Here is a 17,175-nt window from a genome sequence, read left to right as displayed (position 1 = left end):
CAAATGGTGCATTTTCCTAAAATTGTGTTTCATCAAATTACATAAAACCTGTTGCTAGGTAGGATTATAGCACGAGAAATTAATGCTTTATAGGTCTCTGTGCTACGCCATCTATTATGTCTTGTTTGGACTGATTGTGAAAGGAACCCAGAGGCCTGTGAAGGTTAATGGAGCCATGCTTCTGCAGACTCTTGATATTTCCTGTATGGTGCAACTCATTGCTATTTATGTTATTGCTAATATTAATTTTCCCTTTTAATACAGCATGACGCCAGAAAGAATTATTCCAATTTAAGTAACATGTCAGGAGTAACCAGGTTAAAGGAAAGACTGAATCCATCTCATCTATTCTTTGAAAGCCTTTAACTGGTTACTGTAAATAACTGCTAATGACTGCTGGTTTATTTTAACTATTGGACGCAGTGATTCGACAAAGTAGGGCTGTCCTTCACAAACATCATGATGCACCTTTTTTTTTTTTTTTTTTTTTTTAAATGGGAAACACTGCCCTCTGTTTCCACTGTATGGTATTACACTCAAAAAACAACACTCTCTTACAAGCAATGTTCTATATGAGTACATATCATGTCAGTGGCAAAACAGCAAAAAACTTCCTGCATGATCCAAATCTAAAAATGAAGCTTATGTACAGGATACAGAATAACTGCTGCATAAATGTAAACTCCCCAGTTTAAGGATTCATTGAGATCACCATTGATACAAAAATTGGACAGGTAAAAATATAAAAATACTTTATTAGACATCTACCTCTTACAAACAAAATATCATTGAACTGATTCCAATCAATGACAGCAGCACCAAAACCACCAAGAAACATTAACAATGACAAACAACAGAAGACAAGGACACATGGTGGGAAAAGCTTATAAGAACAAGAATTGAAATGAACTTCGGAGTCTTTTTCAATGTGCAGAGAGTTGGTCCAGGTTGTCATGGCTACGGCTTGAGAGGTGGGCCTCCAGAATTTCCCCAAATAAATTTCTCTTCAGCAAGCTGTAGGCCATAGGCAGAAGTTGCTTGATTACCTTGTGAAAATACTGTGGGGTGGGAGGGGGGTGGGGGGGGTCGGGGCAGGAAACCAAAGAGCAATAAATATATTTCTTCCAGCAACATTACTACAAAATGAATTGACTGATTTTCTCACAGGAAAGACTATTTGGTTTATGTATTTCATAGTATGGTAAGACGTTGGGTGTAGTGACATCAAATCTCAAGAGTGTGAATATGGAAGGACTATTATTCATGTTTTGAGACTTACATGAGATCCGTAACAGAAGAGGTCTATTCCTAGCTCATAACCCATGCCATAGTCACACTCATCGTTGGCAAACTGAACAAACGTGATCATCTCTTGGAGAGGTCCGAAAGCTTTGACACGCTCTTCATCATTCTGCGCTTCAGCAATTGCCTTGCAAATCTTTTTGAGACCAGCTGAATACAAAAGAGGCAAAACAAGTTTTCACACGTTAAATACCTGGAATGTGATGCAAAGAAAAGTCATGTGTGCAGACTATTAACAGACTTGATTTGCAATCAAAACAAAACTAAAAACAACTTTAACTGTAATAGCATTTTTAAACACTTAAGCTGTCATTCAAATTGGAAATTAAAAGTATTCACGAATTCATGAAGTTCTGAGGAAATAAAATTGTCACTTCAAGGTTTGAGTCTTCACAACCAATTTGTATATTAAACAAAAAGGTAAAATACCTTCTATATCAAAATGAAATTGTGAGCTCACACCAGCAACAGAACAATCAGGGGAAGGATCACCAAAGTCAAGAGTGGCAAGGCCACCTTCATGACCACAGAGGTTTGATACTACATGTCTGCAGGCTCACCATCCGTTTCTGGTAGTTCTCTGTATCCTACATCATTCTTGTCTACAGGCACAACAATGCCAGCACCGTGGAACGCCTTGGTAACCACCTGTGATGTGACAAGAGGTTTCTCATTGTCTGGTATCAACTTGAAGCACTTTAGTAAAACATACTTTTGTTTTGAACACATGACCATCACACACTTTAAAATGAATTATCCACATTTTGCCAAATGTTCCTACATTTTGGAAATTTATTTTCGCGAGAGGGTTGTGATCAATGCAGTGGGTTGAGAATGAAATGAAGGAGGAGAGATAAGAGGATGTGATGGGGCTGGCAATGTGTCCAAAACAGCAATAAGGTTATACAAATGAAACCAACATAAACTCTATTTAAAATGGGGTATACTTGGAGGTGTCCTCTACAAACTAATTTACATCATGTGATAGGGCTATAAAATTTAGTTCGGCCAAGTGCAATATCCAAATCGCAGGAGCTGCAATTTATTTAAGAAAAAGGTAAAATGTGTAACATCATTGTTGTGCATTGTTAGCACCATAAGCATTGTGGTGCTACAGAAATGCCCCGGCCTACAGATCATATTTTCCAGAGGTAAGGGAACATGCTTGTACAAAACAAGCATGTTCAACATAAACCACATCGTCATTTTAAAATTTATTTCAGTTGAAAATAAAATGTAAAACTGATCATTCCAACTGAAATTGTCCCTCATATCACAATCGCAATATCTGCCAATATAATATATATATATTTTTTATAAAATGCTGCTCTGTCATGTGGCAGACACAATTGAACACAGTATTGAACTGATACACCATAATGGTTTAAATTTGCAGTCCTAAGGACAAAGCCACATATGAGGTAAAAATTAGGAGAGTTGTGAGTGTCAGTATAAAATCAGTATCATGTAGATAATCACACTATTTGCTCCATTGTGTAAGCTACCTTTTTGTCTCTCTGCTTCATGCCTTTGGTCTTCTGCTCTAGAGACAGGCCCAGAGTCTCAGCCCTCTCTCTCAGTTTTGTCTCCAAGCTTTCTGAAGCTTCTCCCCCTGTTTTCTTGCTGCCCCTCTCTTTCCTCTTCCTCAACAGACACAGGCTGATGGAGAAGGGAACAAAGAGATGAACAGGAGGTAAGATGACATACATGGAAGGGGAAAGATAATGAGTAAAAAAGACTAATTCAATAATGCTCCTCTGATGCCACACGTGCGAAGATGCACACATGCAATACGATCATATATCATATTATCCTGAGTGGTGAATATGTGGTGGTTAGCACTCACAGGACAGCAGCAAACAAGTTGTCCCCCATCTGTGTTATAGTGCAGCCCTTCTCGGCTTCATTTTCCCCGACAAATGAAGGGAGGGAGTCTGGAGTATCTCTGGTGGATTTTGGGAACAATAAAATCCAGTCAAAAATAAATCAGAACAATTCATTCTTCCATTTCACCAGCCTCTCATTAGCTATGCTGTGTTCTCACTGCTGGTACAGTAAGTGTTACTCTAGTGGAAGCTGAAACATGTAATATGGCTCAGCACAGATCAAACGCCTTCATTGTGCTATACCTGTAATAGCCAATGTGATGTTGGCTGTCCTCACTCCCCTGAAGTACGGTCTGAAACTCGGGTGGGTCATAAATATACCTCCAATGAAGATGGAAGTTTGGCTCAGGATTCTTTGACTTTTTGTGAGCTCCAGCCAGAATGTCAAAAGGACCAACCAGCCGCAAACCCAGAGTGTCTTTCAGCGCACCTATATAGATTATCATTAAAAAAAATAATACATTGATACAGAAATCAACTGACATACAGACAAACAGATGCAATATACACAACCTAAGTAAGCTCAAAGAAATGTTCGAGGAGTCTTCCAGTTGTTTCCGTTTACCTTGCTATGGTCTCACAGAAAAAGGCATCCAGTGAAATAGAGAACTGCAACTTTTTTTTTAAATGATCAACTAATCTATTATTTTCTCAATTACTTGATTAACTGTTTATTGTCTATAAAATGACTGAAAAGACTGTCACACTTTCCTAAACCCCACATTGATGTATTTTAGTTTTTTTTGTTTTGCCTGACCAACAGTCCAAAACATTTAGGTTACAATCAAAGAACAATACAAACAAATATTTTAAATTATTAATATCATTGTTGATTTTATATTAAGGCAGGAAATCAGTCATACTGGACAAAGAGAAGAGAAATGGAAGATTCCTGTTGAATCAAAATGTTGATTTCATGTGAATTCAAGCTTTTAGCTAAATGCTTGGGGTAGTTTCTAATGTCTTCACCCTTGTTCTTTATGACTGGTTTATGTAGCTTCCATAATTTTATGGTCCTCGTATCTCAAACGGGGTGTTTTATGTTTTTCTCTGTATCCATCACTCTGTTCTGCAACTTCTGAATGCCACTTTGGGACGTGAAATCTTGCCACAGACTCGCAGCATAGAAGAACAGCCTCAGACCATGAAATTGCTTCTCTATGCTAGATTAGTAAATATGAAGGTAACATCAAACAAAGACACTTGTGTAATGACTTGTTCTGCGCAGGTTTTCTCAGATGTTGGGCTAGTACTGTGTATTTGTGCATCCAGCCCATCCATCAGTAAGTCTAACTAAACCCAGTGGCTCCATCCTATTCATTCTATATCTACGTAAAGAAGAACTGATTAAATGTCAGCTGCACCTTCTGTCCCATCAGGATCAAAAACATATGCTGTTAGTGTAGATAGCATACCACGGGGGTTGTCAGGACAAAGCTCCTTGCAGAAATCCCAGAAGTGGTACAGATCTTCTGGCATTTGAAGCTTGTACAGCTGCACCATCTCTTCCCGTTGGTCTGAATCCACTTCCGACAGCGGCACAGCTTTAGATTCATCAGTACGGGCTTTCTTCGAATCCCCGTTGCCTTTACCTGACTCCTGAAGAAATGTATTGTAGGAGAAACAAGTATGTTATTCTCCAAGTTGCCAGACTACTCAATACACGAAGCTATAACTAATGCATTTTAATCAAACCAACACTAAAATAAACTGACTCATTGGTGTCCCCAAAGGGTTATCATGCACTCTATGTCAATGAGGGTAGACTAAATATCACAATATCACCTTCAGTACAACATAAATTCAGCAGCATCACAAACTACAGCTTCCAGATTAACTGAATCAACACCAAATTTCCCCACTCTTCCCCTCCCGTTATCTTATCTCTCTAAAACAACAAGGTAGGATTAACTGCACAGTTGTTGTTGAATTGTATTAATAAACTGACAAATATATTGCCTAAGGCCCTTGTAGGGACAGCTGTGGTCAGTGCTCTGTATTCTATACCCGGCTGAGGAGTGTGTAGGGACCGAGCTCTCATTCAAGTTAAGGATCAAAACCTTCTCCACAGATGTTTACATCATGTTAGCAGCCAGGGCGCTGACTTTCAGGCCTTTCCAGGATCAAACCACGACTCAGAATCCGGACGCCCACCCGTTTCCCCGCAGCAGACCACACAGAGGTAAGTCGGTGCTAGCTTACATCGCTCGAATAAGACAGGCTACTGTTATGACTCGGCACTTCTCGCTTGTGTAACGCACTCGCAGCCTGCGGTGCGCTGCCATCGCCATCCAAACGCGATGGTAAAAACTGATGTGCACCGCGGACGTCACGGCTCCAGCGGCTCTGCGGCACCAGTCAGCAGAGCCGCTGCCATGTTGTCGTCTGACCGCTGCCGCTCGCACGGCGTGTGCCAAACTGTTCCGTTTCAACAGAAGCCGCTCCGTCGCCCCTGCAGCCGAGCACAGCGCGGCTTTCTGCCTGGTGGATTCGTGTTTTACACGGAAATTCCTGCGACCCAACCAACGTGGCGAAAACAGTGTGGAATTACCTGAATCGATTTGGGTTTTCTTTTTGCGCGCCCTGTCATTTTTCTTCCTCTTGTCTCTTCGTCGACGTCTTCTTCTTCGGCTCGACCGCAGCGGCCACTGCGCCACGTTAAAGCGCATCAGTGCCCCCCTGTGGCCGGGGACGCCGACTGCATCTGACGCTGCAGCATTTTGGGAGGTTATGTGGACTGTTTGGAAATGACCATGGTGATGAAAATGTGTGTTGAAAATCACTGTAGGAGTGAATGTGTAAAGTTGAAAAAAACCGATTAAAACTAATTAATATCATCAAAAGTGTGAAAAACAGTGTGCTAAGAAGGTCACATCACGCAGTGGGTATCTTATTTTCAGAGGTGATGAAAATCTAAACATTGAAGTCATTTTAAACAAAACCGTTCCTACATGGTGACTCAAACATGTTTTATGATCACATATTATAATATATATGTAGGAACATACTGAAATAATGAGCAGCAACACATAGTGTTAATGTCTACTAGGCAAAGCAGTTCTAAAGATACGGTTTGCAATAATATTGTAATGCATTACAGGATAGTGTTCTGAAAATACATACTGTATTATGTCTGGTGAACAATAGTTCTTCTCTTAACTTTTTACTTTCAGGAAAATTACATGATTTTTAAAAAAAAAATTTTTATGCACAATGTCAAAAATCCCCCACAGGCCTCATCGACCATAGACATAGAATGGTTGATATTTAATCTGTCTCTGATTGCTGCATGGTCTTTAAAACAAACAATTTAAAAAACAAACAAAACATGCCTTTGTAGGTTCCAGCACATATCTCACCTCTGAGTGCATCAAAAGTTGGATATAAAACAAATCACAAAGTGCTAGATTCTGATTTGATAGCATGTGGGAACACATAAACAAAGGGACTTGATTTTCTTTTAAGCACTTTCATATCTGGACAAACATTCACAAATCCTTGCATACATTTGCAAATCTGGATATACATCCATAAAACTTAGTGCAGCACTGAGAAAAATACATGTGCAGTGTGGGAATGATCAAATCCATGTTGCAGACTTTCACAGCTTCATCTTTTAAAAATGGGGAAGCAGTTCAATGTGAGACATGGTTTACACTGGATCTGCTGCAGCACACAGTATGCTCTTAGTCAGCTGTTCGGGACATAATTGCAGCTCTCCTTACATCAGATTCTACTTGACTGATCTTACATCAGCCAAGATTATTGTACATCATATTAACACATATTTCGGAAGCAAAGTTTTGAAGTATGGGCAATATTTAGTAAAGTTGAGTCCAAGAGAGGTTATGGAGGAACTGGTGTACGTAGGTGTCTTTATCTTCTCTCCTGCCCTTTATTCTTCTCTTGTGTCTCTTCCTTCGCTTCACTATTTTCTTCCTCTGCTCCCTGAGTAAGACGCAGCCAGTTTTCTCTGTTCTTCTTACAGCCACTAAGCAGTGGGGAGCAGGTATCAAACAGTCTTGATACAGCCTGAGGGAAAGATGGAGACAGTGAGGAAAACACGTGACAGAGACAAAGACAGAGAAAAAGCTAAGCAGAACAGAGAATAAAAGAACAGGATAGCAGTAAGGACAGTGACACACCTTGTAGAGTGGATAGCAGATCTCATCGATGTATTCAACTTGCATGTATGGCAGGCGGGTGCTGTTTTCTCTGTTCATAATGCCCTGGTGAGAAGAGAGCATGAACTATTTCAGGAGACCACATCAAATTCCTCACACAGGCAAAATTTTAGTTATTTACATTTTTGTTTACTTTAAACCTAAACCATGGCAAGGATCATTTGAGTTCATATGCTAAAAAAGAGAAACTGCTGCAACAGGAGAAAAGATCAATCACAATTTATCATACAAATTAAAGCCCAATATTGAACATCGTAAAGATGGAGCAGGTTCACTGAACGTAGTTGATCTAGTCAAAGATGGTATGTTTTGTGGTTCTCCAAGTGGAGCCCGAGAGGCAGTAACAATCCATGAAAAGCCTTTGTGCAGTGTGTGTAGAAGCCATGTGGAAAGAAATATACATAATAATAATAGTACATTTAGCTATGATGTCAAGGTGACCAAAGTACCATCTCCTAAAAGACATTCCCTTTGGAAGACACACTGGTCAATGTGTTTGAACAGAAACAAAAAGACACCTGTGCATATTTCTCCATTTCTTCTTTATTGTTATCAAGGTTTGACATCCACCCTGAGTTGGTGTAGTGGTATTTTAAAGCAATGCTATTTAAATCCAACAATGAAAATGTAATAGGGATTAAAATCTGCCTATAGGACATGAAAAAAAGGCTGCGTCATTGAGGTAAAATAATAATTTTAGGATGAGTATTACCAGATAGAAAAGTGTGAAAAAAGTGATTGGACTGTTATGATAAATAACACTGATGCTTTAAATTCATTTAGGGTTTATGATTGCATTTTGCTTGCAGGACTTACAACAGGTTTGATTTTGAACTCTTCTTTCTCTTTGTCCCCTTGAGCGAAGAACTCCATGGCAACCAGGCTGGCAATCTGTTTCAAAGACAGAGCGAGGTTAAGGTTGTGATGAACTGAGAGATGACGTGTGAAGTGTATTTTGTGAGACCTACCCTTTTTTGTTCAGGCCAAGGCTTTGTAATGGCAGAGAGGTCACTAGCCGTCATTAACATCGACCTGTGGGGTGAATTAATGTCTTAGAAGACAGCCCCCTTGCACTTTCTCATCACACACATCCTCATCATACATCCTTGCAATTAATTAATTTCATTCTGACCTTAACAGCTCTCTCTGTTTCTCATTCTTCCAGCTCACTTTACTTTTCTTAGCAAGAGAAAAGAACTCGTTCTTTCTCCTAAAAACATGGCCACAAAAAAAAAAAAAAAAAAAAAAAACAGTGTGTGAGTTAAAACAGCTCTGACATCATGCTTGACCAACAGGTACTTTGACATTTTATGTTTTAACATACTCCATGTACACGGTCAGGTCAGTGGCGAGGATTGCCCTTTTGATCATGTGTAGTACAGTTCTGTGGTCTTCTGCAGAGAGACCGCTGAGAATCTGACTCCCCTGGGAGAAGACGAGACAGATACAGAGTGAGAGATCGAAGTGCAGCGAAGGTGACACGCAGACTTAGTGATCACCAGATACATGCAGAGGCATTCAGGCATAAACGCAAGCTCTCTCTTAAAAGAACAAAGACTGTGTCCACACTGACTGTGACTCATAAACAGCAGAATAAAGTACAGAATGTAGAGTCATGTAAATGAAGCTGAATTTGAAAAACAAATATGAAAGAAAGATATAAAGAGCAATTGGCTCAACTCATGGAGAGACGAAAACACAGGGATAATTTACTGTGTACATGCTGACATCCTGGTGCTCCACTGCATACACAGGTGACTTATAGTTTGATGGAAAAATGAGAGATGGGTCAGAATGAATGAAAGGATGGATGGATGAGGTCTTACAGTGTTGTTTAGGATGAAGAGGCACAGATTGTAGTGGTGGTTCTCAAGAGAGGAGTGTCCATATAGCTGAGCTAAAGGCTGTTGACTCCTGAGAGAGAGAGAGAGATAAATTATTCTGGCTGAATATAAGAAAGCAGTGACTTACAACTGATAAGATAACCAAAGTAATATAGGAAAATACAATAGAAATAACAATGTCTATCAATTTGATATACTAAATATTTGAGATATGAAAAATGTACCTTTCTATATAAGAGTTACTGACTCCTCTGTGGTCAAGATCATGATTCAGAGTGGCAATCATCAATGCTAAGATTTCCAGACGGGAAAAAATAGTCTGAGATACAAACAGAGAGTTAGAGAGAGCGAATTAGAGGTTGAAATAATGAAGGTAGTTGTTTTTTCCCTGCTTCTTTACATTTTAGTTTATTTTTTTAGTAAATTTCATCATTCGATACGTCAAGGAAAGAAGGCACACTGTGCCTTGTGTCTATTAAATCAAGGTTAAAAACTGTGTATAAGATGACTGCATATTGCACCTTTCAAGAAAATCACGAAGTGTTCCACAAAAATGAACCTGCAGTAGTCCCCCCAACACTGACATGTTTAGGCAGCTTGGTTTAAATACAGGAGTGTGTTCTAGTTTCAGGTTGAGATTTTTAAAAAAATGTAGAATTTAGATTTTTTTTTCCAGGTTGAGGCTGGCAGGGATCCTGATGAGCTGTTGGGTTCAAGTCAAGTCAAAATTTACACAAAAGAGCATATATGATGATAAAAGGTCAGTTACAACATGGAAGCTGAATATCCAGTTTTTCAATGAGAAATCAAACATTAGAGGATAATGTCTGTCCACATTAGACCACAACAGAGCTGTATATGCATTCTGTATGTTCAAAAACTTTTCACACTTTAATATATTGCATGTAAATACCTTTAAAATAAACAAATGACAGAAATGCCAACGTGGACTATCAATTAAGTGTCATTCTAGTTCCTTAAATACATCAAACAGGATGAAGTGATTAGTTTCACAACACTATAATACACAGTCACAATTAATCATGTAAATAGAGAGGCTAAAATAAGGGAGCAGCAGAAGTCAGTTAAGTAGAGGTTTAGGATGGTGTGTGATCCCCATGGAAAGCAGTTAAGAGGTTTTAGAAAGGTCTAAAATTAATCCTCTTCCAAATAATTAAGAGTGCTTTGTACTGCAGAAACCCTGCAGTCCTCAAATGACTCCTCCATAAACTTTGGAATAGCTCAACTTCAAGACTCAAAACAATAGAAATCATACATTTGCCAACATCAAGCAACTGCCACTGATACAGTTAGACATGGTGAACTGTCACCACAATGCATTAAGTGTACACTTTCCTGACTGTATTTAAATGAGACATTAGAAATAGCTGTTTAAATTCTTGACACTTTTTTTTCCTTTTTTTTTTATAATTCATTTCTTTGTGCTTTTTATGCCTTTATTATAGTTGCAGTGAGAAAGAGAGACAGGAATACTGGGGGGAGAGAGAGGGGATGACATGCAGCAAAGGGCTGCGGGTCAGACTGGAACCCCGGGCTGCTGCGGTTAGGACTAAGCCTCTACCAGGTGAGCCACTGAGGCGCCCCCACTCTTGCCACTTTACAACATTTCGCTTGTTATGGCTATATCACGTGGCCTGTCAGTGCCATATTTTCTGCTTGGCTACTGGCACTGCCCTGCTAAAACCATGTTTTAAAATTAGCAGGGAAAGTATGTGTTTATCGAAAGCACAAACTCTCTCCGGGATGCTAAATGTTGGATGTTTGTATCAACTGTATCTCTTAATATATGCTTCTTTTGGTCATCTGAGACTAATTTTGAGGATCATTTTGTTCATAAAAATAAAAGTCAGCAGGCAAATGTTTATGAAAACATATATTATTGTCTGTGGATATGTGAGGCACTGACCTGGAGCTGGCTTGTGGCCATGAGCATAGCAAACATGCTCTGTGCAGTGCTCAGCGCATGGTTCCAGTTGTGATAAGGCACATTGTTTCTGTAACCACGCCTCACAGTCAGGACCCACTGGCACAGACTCTGAGGGGAAAAAGACATTTACGGAGATGGTAAATAACTGGAGAGTGATGAAGTCTTTTTTGGAGATCATTTCTAATTATCACAATTCATTTTCCAATGTAATTTTACAACAGATTAAAAGCTCAAACCCCCCAAAATGTTGTTTTTTTTTAAAATTTCCATAGAGACATGTAATTAAACTAAATGAAACCAATCTCTTATCCACATTCAAGGAAAAACCATGCAGTGTTGTCGTACTCGAGTCCTGAAAATGAGGACTCGTGACTTGACTCTGACTTAAGCACTGACTGCATTTACTTACTATGTCACACACAGTAAGTAAACTCTCTTTTAATTGGTGACAACTCAACCTTGATGACTCGGACTTTGAGACCTGACTTGGACTCACAGTTTAGTGACTTGACTACAACACTGGCGCCATGGTTAAACAATAGTGCAAATATTCTCTACCAGAAAGACTGCTGTTGCCAAACAGCCAAATTATTAGCAGGCCATTTACCTTGTAATCAATGTTAAAATCCTGCACTAAGTTGAGGTCCAGAAACATACGGACAGTGGCCTGTGTGGTGAGGTACTCTGGCAGGCCAAAATCAGAGAAATGAAAGTCCAGAATGCGCAGTGCTTGTGCAGAGGGAATGGTGATCTCCTGAAAACAGAAAACCAACATACACAAACATCCCATCACTTACACCAACAAATACAACTGTAAGTGGACCAGTTCTCTCCCTACCTCCCATCCATACAACATACAGACAGGGAAGACATCTCGCTGGAATATATTTAGCGTCACCTTTGCCACCCACAGACAATGACAGCAGCAGATAAAGAGGTTTAAGTGGGTAGAACATTAGTTGTATGTTAACATTGATGCCATTTAATCTGACCTGCAGGGTCGACTCCAGGACTACTTGACAGGATGACAAAGGAGTAGGGAGAATGAAGGGAAAAAAATAAAAGAAATGGCCTGTTAGAGGAACTGAAAGAAGGAGAATGTGGAGCGTGGAGCATGGAGAAGGGAGGTGAAGGAAACGTAAGAAGATGACTTCGTTTGTCCTTTCACAGAGAGGCGAGGGAGGAGAATCACCTGCAATGCCTGGATTTCCTGTTCCGCTGCAGTGATGTGGTAGGCAAGAACCTGCAGGAAGGAGAATGAATACACAGACCCACAATGTTTCAACTTTTTGCAAACACCTGAACAGGTTCACTTGAAAGATATGAGCAGTGCGCCAATAAGGAAAGGTAGCTTTCCCACCTCCTGCGTGACCTCTATACTGGCCCTTCGCTCCTCGGTGATCTGCACAGCCTGAGCATACTGCAGGGCCAGGCCGCAGTACACTGCCAGGTCTTCCAGTAGACGCTCGTCATATTTGTTAAAGGCTTCCATGTCATCTGAGTCTCTGCTGCATTTGTTCATCAGCTGGCACACCGCTAGAAGACACAATATAGTTACAGAGGCAAGAGAGTTGTGCAGTATGAGGAGTTTATAAATCTTTGTATAATCTCATGTGATTGTACAGTATGACAGGACCCTGTTAAACCCATTTAAGTAGGTACTGACAATCACTGTATCTGCCTGTTTCTCATCTGTGTATCAGCACATGATCTAGTTGTTTTCAAGGGTTAAATTAAATCCCTGCCTAATAGTCTTAATCACATTACCTAGCTATAGCTGACTTCCGTTTCTGGGTTGTCAACAACACACAGTATCTAGTATGTTTATTGTCACAAGCGTCAGTGATGTTAATGCTGTGTTTAAGGGGGTACAGACATTATAATAATTTGTCATATGAAACCACGAGTACAATGAGACTGTTCATTAATATTAATTGGCTACTGTCATGTCAGAGAGTGACTTACCGATGACATTTTCAGACCTCTCGTTTCTAACAGGGCAGCAGATCAGACTCTTTATTGATCCTTCAGAGCTCTCTGACATATTAAATGTCTCCATAGCGACCAGAGTTCGAAGGGCATATGATGGATCTATATCGCTGATGTCACGCTCCCTGAAAATGATATGGAACTATTTTACAATATATAAGAATATAAGAAAATATAATTTGGTTTGTCCATGTAAAGTATAAGGACTTGTACAGAGTGCAGGCCAGTACCGTCTGTAGATCTGGCAGGTTGATCCGAGCTCCTCACACTCCAGGTGTATCACTCGTGAGAATGAAATCTGAAATAATACCACCAGGAGAAAAATAGTCAGCAAAGATGTGGTACATGACCAAATAAACAACTGAAACAATCAAATCAACAAATTAGCACACCTCTTCTGTGGTGACTGAGGTTTGCTCGCTGGGGATGAAGATAGTGCAGTACTGAGCATGTGTGAAGGGCATGATGGTGGCTGCCATCTTACTCAGCAGAACCTCGAAGGAATGATGCTCCTTTGACAATACCTGTGCCATCTCAATCAAGGCCTGACACACAATCGTAAAGTTCTGTTAGCATCAGTGGACCACTGTGTGATATGCACACATGACGATGCAGCTGGATAGTGTTTAATAATGTTACCTGACTGCGTTTGGCCTCCTGTCTCGAGCTCTCATACAGCTGAACATTGTCCAAGACCATCCCCAACACATCCATATGATTGGACAGCACCTGGCCAATCAAATTCCAATTTAAGATTTTCACAATGAAAATATTAAAATGTGGATTTGTTTAAAATTGGAGAACCTCTAGGTCTGCACCTTCTCATCCATGCTGGTAAAAGCAGAAACTGATCCATCTCCAAAACTCTTGTTGATCATTACCACTACACCCACCACCTGTGCACATCAGAAACCATTGAAAACACTGAAAACACATTAAAAACACTGACAATTTATATGTTTAGACTGAACAAGTCAATCACGTATATAAAAACATGCACATGCCTCTTGAAATAAATGAAGAAATAATAGGAATGTTACCTCTCCCCTGTGCTTCTTGATGGGCACGCCCAAAACAGTCCTGATCTTCAAGTCTGATGATTGATCTTCATCTAAGACAAACCTTGGGTCCTGTGGAGGTAAACCAATTACATGTTACTGTTCATGAGATATGTCACTAACAAGACGTTTGTTACATTATTGTGTGTTCAAATTTTGATGTAATTTGCAGGCAACAGACAGTACCATCTCACCAAACTTCATTTTATTCAAACTCATGTGTCCTTAAGCTACCTGATCAATACTGTTCATCAGCTCTAGACACATCCAGCCTGGAACACCCACATTTCTTGCTAACTTTGGTATCCTAAAGGTTATTAGGAACTACCCATCCACATGCACCTGACCAGGGATTACCAGGTGTCCAACTCTGCCAGGCACTGGCACTGATTCCTAATCACATTGGTGGTGGCTAAAAGGAGGGGTGATGTGGGCACCTCCTGTAAGTCCTCTAATGAAATTTGCGTGTCCAAGGGAGGGGCACACTGTAGCCTAGTAGAGAACATCGCCATCTCAATAATCAGAGGTTAATCAGTGCAAGAAGTAGCTAAAAGGATTAGAAGAATGTGGGCCATCTGGGATTCCCTCACATGCCCTCAAACATGAAACAACCTTCTCATCATCTAAAATTTACTGATGTAAAATGCCTGGGCCCTAAAACAAACTATCAATTTCATCATAACTAATGTGCCAGTTTATGCTTTTACCTCTGATGTGTCTCTCAGGTTCATTGGTGACCCTGTAGCCAGTACACATCCCATGATACCCCTCAGCAGCTCCAGGTGCGCACGGCGGCAGATGTTGCCCTCGCTAAAGCACCCCAGCGCCGTCGGGGCAATCACCTCCTCCAAGGTGCTCCTTCCATCACAGTTTTTCTTTACTAGAGAGAGGGAGCTGACCTCAGCTGCCAGCAGCTCCCCAGCGTGCTGGACAGCCCCCTGGCAGAGCTCTGCTACAGAACCCATCCAGCTGAGGCCCCCTCTCAGCAGCTCCATCATCCATGGGCAGCCCTCACCATGGCCACAGGCTGCAGTGTTTGTAGCAGTTGGACGCAGAGGCTGAGGAGAGTGGGGAAAGTCAGGAGAGCAAGGGCAAATGGGAGAAAGAGGACGACAGGGAGAAAAAGAGAAGCGGGAGGAAGGCGAATGACTGCCCATTACATCTGGACTGAAATAATCTGTCCAGTCAGGGGCACTGCGATTTGAGGCAAGGGGTTTGAGCCTGTCTGTTAAAGACGAGATGTTCAAGTGTGTGTTGGTCAGTGGGGATGAAGTTCTGCGATGACGAGCCTTCATGAGCAGGTCAGAGTGATCAGAGCTGCTCCTGGGAAGGCTGGGCAGCAGTGGGGACACCTCTGCCTGAGGGCCACTGACCCTGAAGTCAAATACAACACAACACAGATTAGGCCACATGGCTCATTTGCAGGGAAAGCACATTACATTTTGTGCATTGCTTCATATCATTAATACCTCTAAAGCAGTTGTTTTCTCAGGCATTAACAATATTATTAAGTTAACAGTTTCTACTATAGTCAAATATGATTTTTCAAATTAAGGCAATCTGATCTAATCCGAGATGTCAGTAGCAGAGTAAAATATCTTACGCTGATGCTCTGCGTAAAAAGTAAGCCCTCGTAAAGTCAGAGTGGTCATCCAACCATGCTTCCACTTGGTCGCTGTTCATACCGGCACCAAATCTCTTGCTGCGTGTTTTAGATCGCGGGCTCCACAGCGGGGAGAAGAACCAGCCCATTCCCTTCCCCATCGGCGGCTCGCTCACTGTCTCCCTGCGGAAGGACTCCTCCGTCCCTGCGGCAGGAGGTGCCCCGAGAGTCGCGCTGCCAGGTTCCATGGTGCGTAGCGCTTCGGAGTGGAGACAGGGCATCCCCTCGCTCAGGTAAAGCGCAAAAAGATCGATCAAACTCAGTTTTTTGTTGTTGTTGTTGTTGTTGTTTTGTTATATACAAGAAACACCTGCCATGTGAGGAGGAACGGAGGCAGACTAAAAGTACCGTGCCGGTGAGGAGAGCTTAATTGTCTGTGGAGGAGCCCGTGGACACGATTGCGTCAGGGTAATCCCCTGACCTTTATTTAGCCGAACTGGCGGCGCAGGTTTAGTCGTTGACGGGATCCGATTTAAATTTCGCTACAGAAGTAATGGACTCGGACCTTGCTGCACTATGAACTGACTGACAGGTCAGTCCACTTGCAGCCAGTTTTTCTAAGTGCATCAGGGTATCTGAAGAAAGTCCGATAAATAAATAATAATAAATACCCCTCAGATAGGCATTTAAATACACAAAATTCAACAATAAAGTGCTACAGCACAAAACACAACCTATATAGGCTACAAACAATAACAGCTACAATAGCATTGCCCTAAATACATACTTGAGTGTCCCTGTCACCACCTGTGAATAATCGAAAAAAGGAAAGAGTGATCAGGATATTAGTCAAATAACTGAAATAATTACATACCGAAGTAAAATAGGGCAGTTTTGCATTCTAGACATTTAGAATTGTTACTTTTTATTCTGTTAACATTTCTGGTTAACTTCAGTGTTATAATATGTGTGTAGAAAAATAAAGCACAGTAAATATATTGAATTTACTGGTTATTTACATTACAGATAAATAGCTTGAATTGGACCATTCCAAAAGATTGTACAATGTGTAATCTCGATCCCTCAAAATGGTATTTTAAACTAAACTTGAGGCCTTCCATATATTTCATGCAGTTTTAAAGTGCACCAAAACATGCACACATCCACAGTAAAAGTTTGACCAACAATATTTCAAGATGAAGAAACATGCCAGTACAATATTGGTGTTGTGGGTTAGTACTTGTGCTATGGGAGGCTTCTGAACAGTGGTGTGGAGTTAATAGAAGTCTTGTGGATAGTTTACATCAAAGGGCAACATGATGAGTTGCGTCACATCCATGTAACACAGAGAGAAGAGCAGA

The 17,175-nt window shown here is 40.8% G+C and overlaps 2 protein-coding genes and 1 long non-coding RNA gene across 3 annotated transcripts; 1 reads left to right on the top strand and 2 right to left on the bottom strand.

Annotated features, from left to right (window-relative positions):
- Positions 1–735: 735 nt before the first annotated feature.
- hpf1 (histone PARylation factor 1) lies at positions 736–5,891 on the bottom strand. Its single transcript, XM_071504010.1, has 8 exons — positions 5,740–5,891; positions 4,604–4,787; positions 3,432–3,618; positions 3,149–3,247; positions 2,808–2,961; positions 1,863–1,950; positions 1,280–1,452; positions 736–1,058 (listed from the first exon to the last, which is right to left on the bottom strand). The coding sequence occupies exons 1-8, from the start codon at positions 5,776–5,778 to the stop codon at positions 924–926; spliced, it is 1,059 nt and encodes a 352-aa protein (XP_071360111.1). The 5' UTR covers positions 5,779–5,891; the 3' UTR covers positions 736–923.
- On the top strand, positions 5,253–12,470 carry LOC139636187 (uncharacterized). Its single transcript, XR_011694354.1, has 3 exons — positions 5,253–5,370; positions 10,683–10,801; positions 12,335–12,470. It is a non-coding gene; the product is annotated as an uncharacterized lncRNA (long non-coding RNA).
- On the bottom strand, positions 6,129–17,155 carry pde5aa (phosphodiesterase 5A, cGMP-specific, a). Its single transcript, XM_071504004.1, has 20 exons — positions 15,815–17,155; positions 14,919–15,585; positions 14,194–14,283; positions 13,972–14,049; positions 13,793–13,882; positions 13,546–13,698; positions 13,384–13,451; positions 13,130–13,278; positions 12,525–12,700; positions 12,357–12,407; positions 11,772–11,918; positions 11,144–11,272; positions 9,441–9,535; positions 9,199–9,286; positions 8,697–8,797; positions 8,505–8,582; positions 8,341–8,404; positions 8,189–8,263; positions 7,334–7,417; positions 6,129–7,220 (listed from the first exon to the last, which is right to left on the bottom strand). The coding sequence occupies exons 1-20, from the start codon at positions 16,093–16,095 to the stop codon at positions 7,065–7,067; spliced, it is 2,820 nt and encodes a 939-aa protein (XP_071360105.1). The 5' UTR covers positions 16,096–17,155; the 3' UTR covers positions 6,129–7,064.
- Positions 17,156–17,175: the final 20 nt, after the last annotated feature.

This window comes from Trachinotus anak, unplaced genomic scaffold (assembly GCF_046630095.1).
Source record: "Trachinotus anak isolate AG129_WGS33_773 ecotype Australia unplaced genomic scaffold, CSIRO_AGI_Tana_v1 ptg000019l, whole genome shotgun sequence".
Lineage (NCBI taxonomy): Eukaryota > Metazoa > Chordata > Actinopteri > Carangiformes > Carangidae > Trachinotus > Trachinotus anak.
Note: the sequence above shows the minus strand (reverse complement) of the source record. Positions and strands in the feature narration are given on the sequence as shown.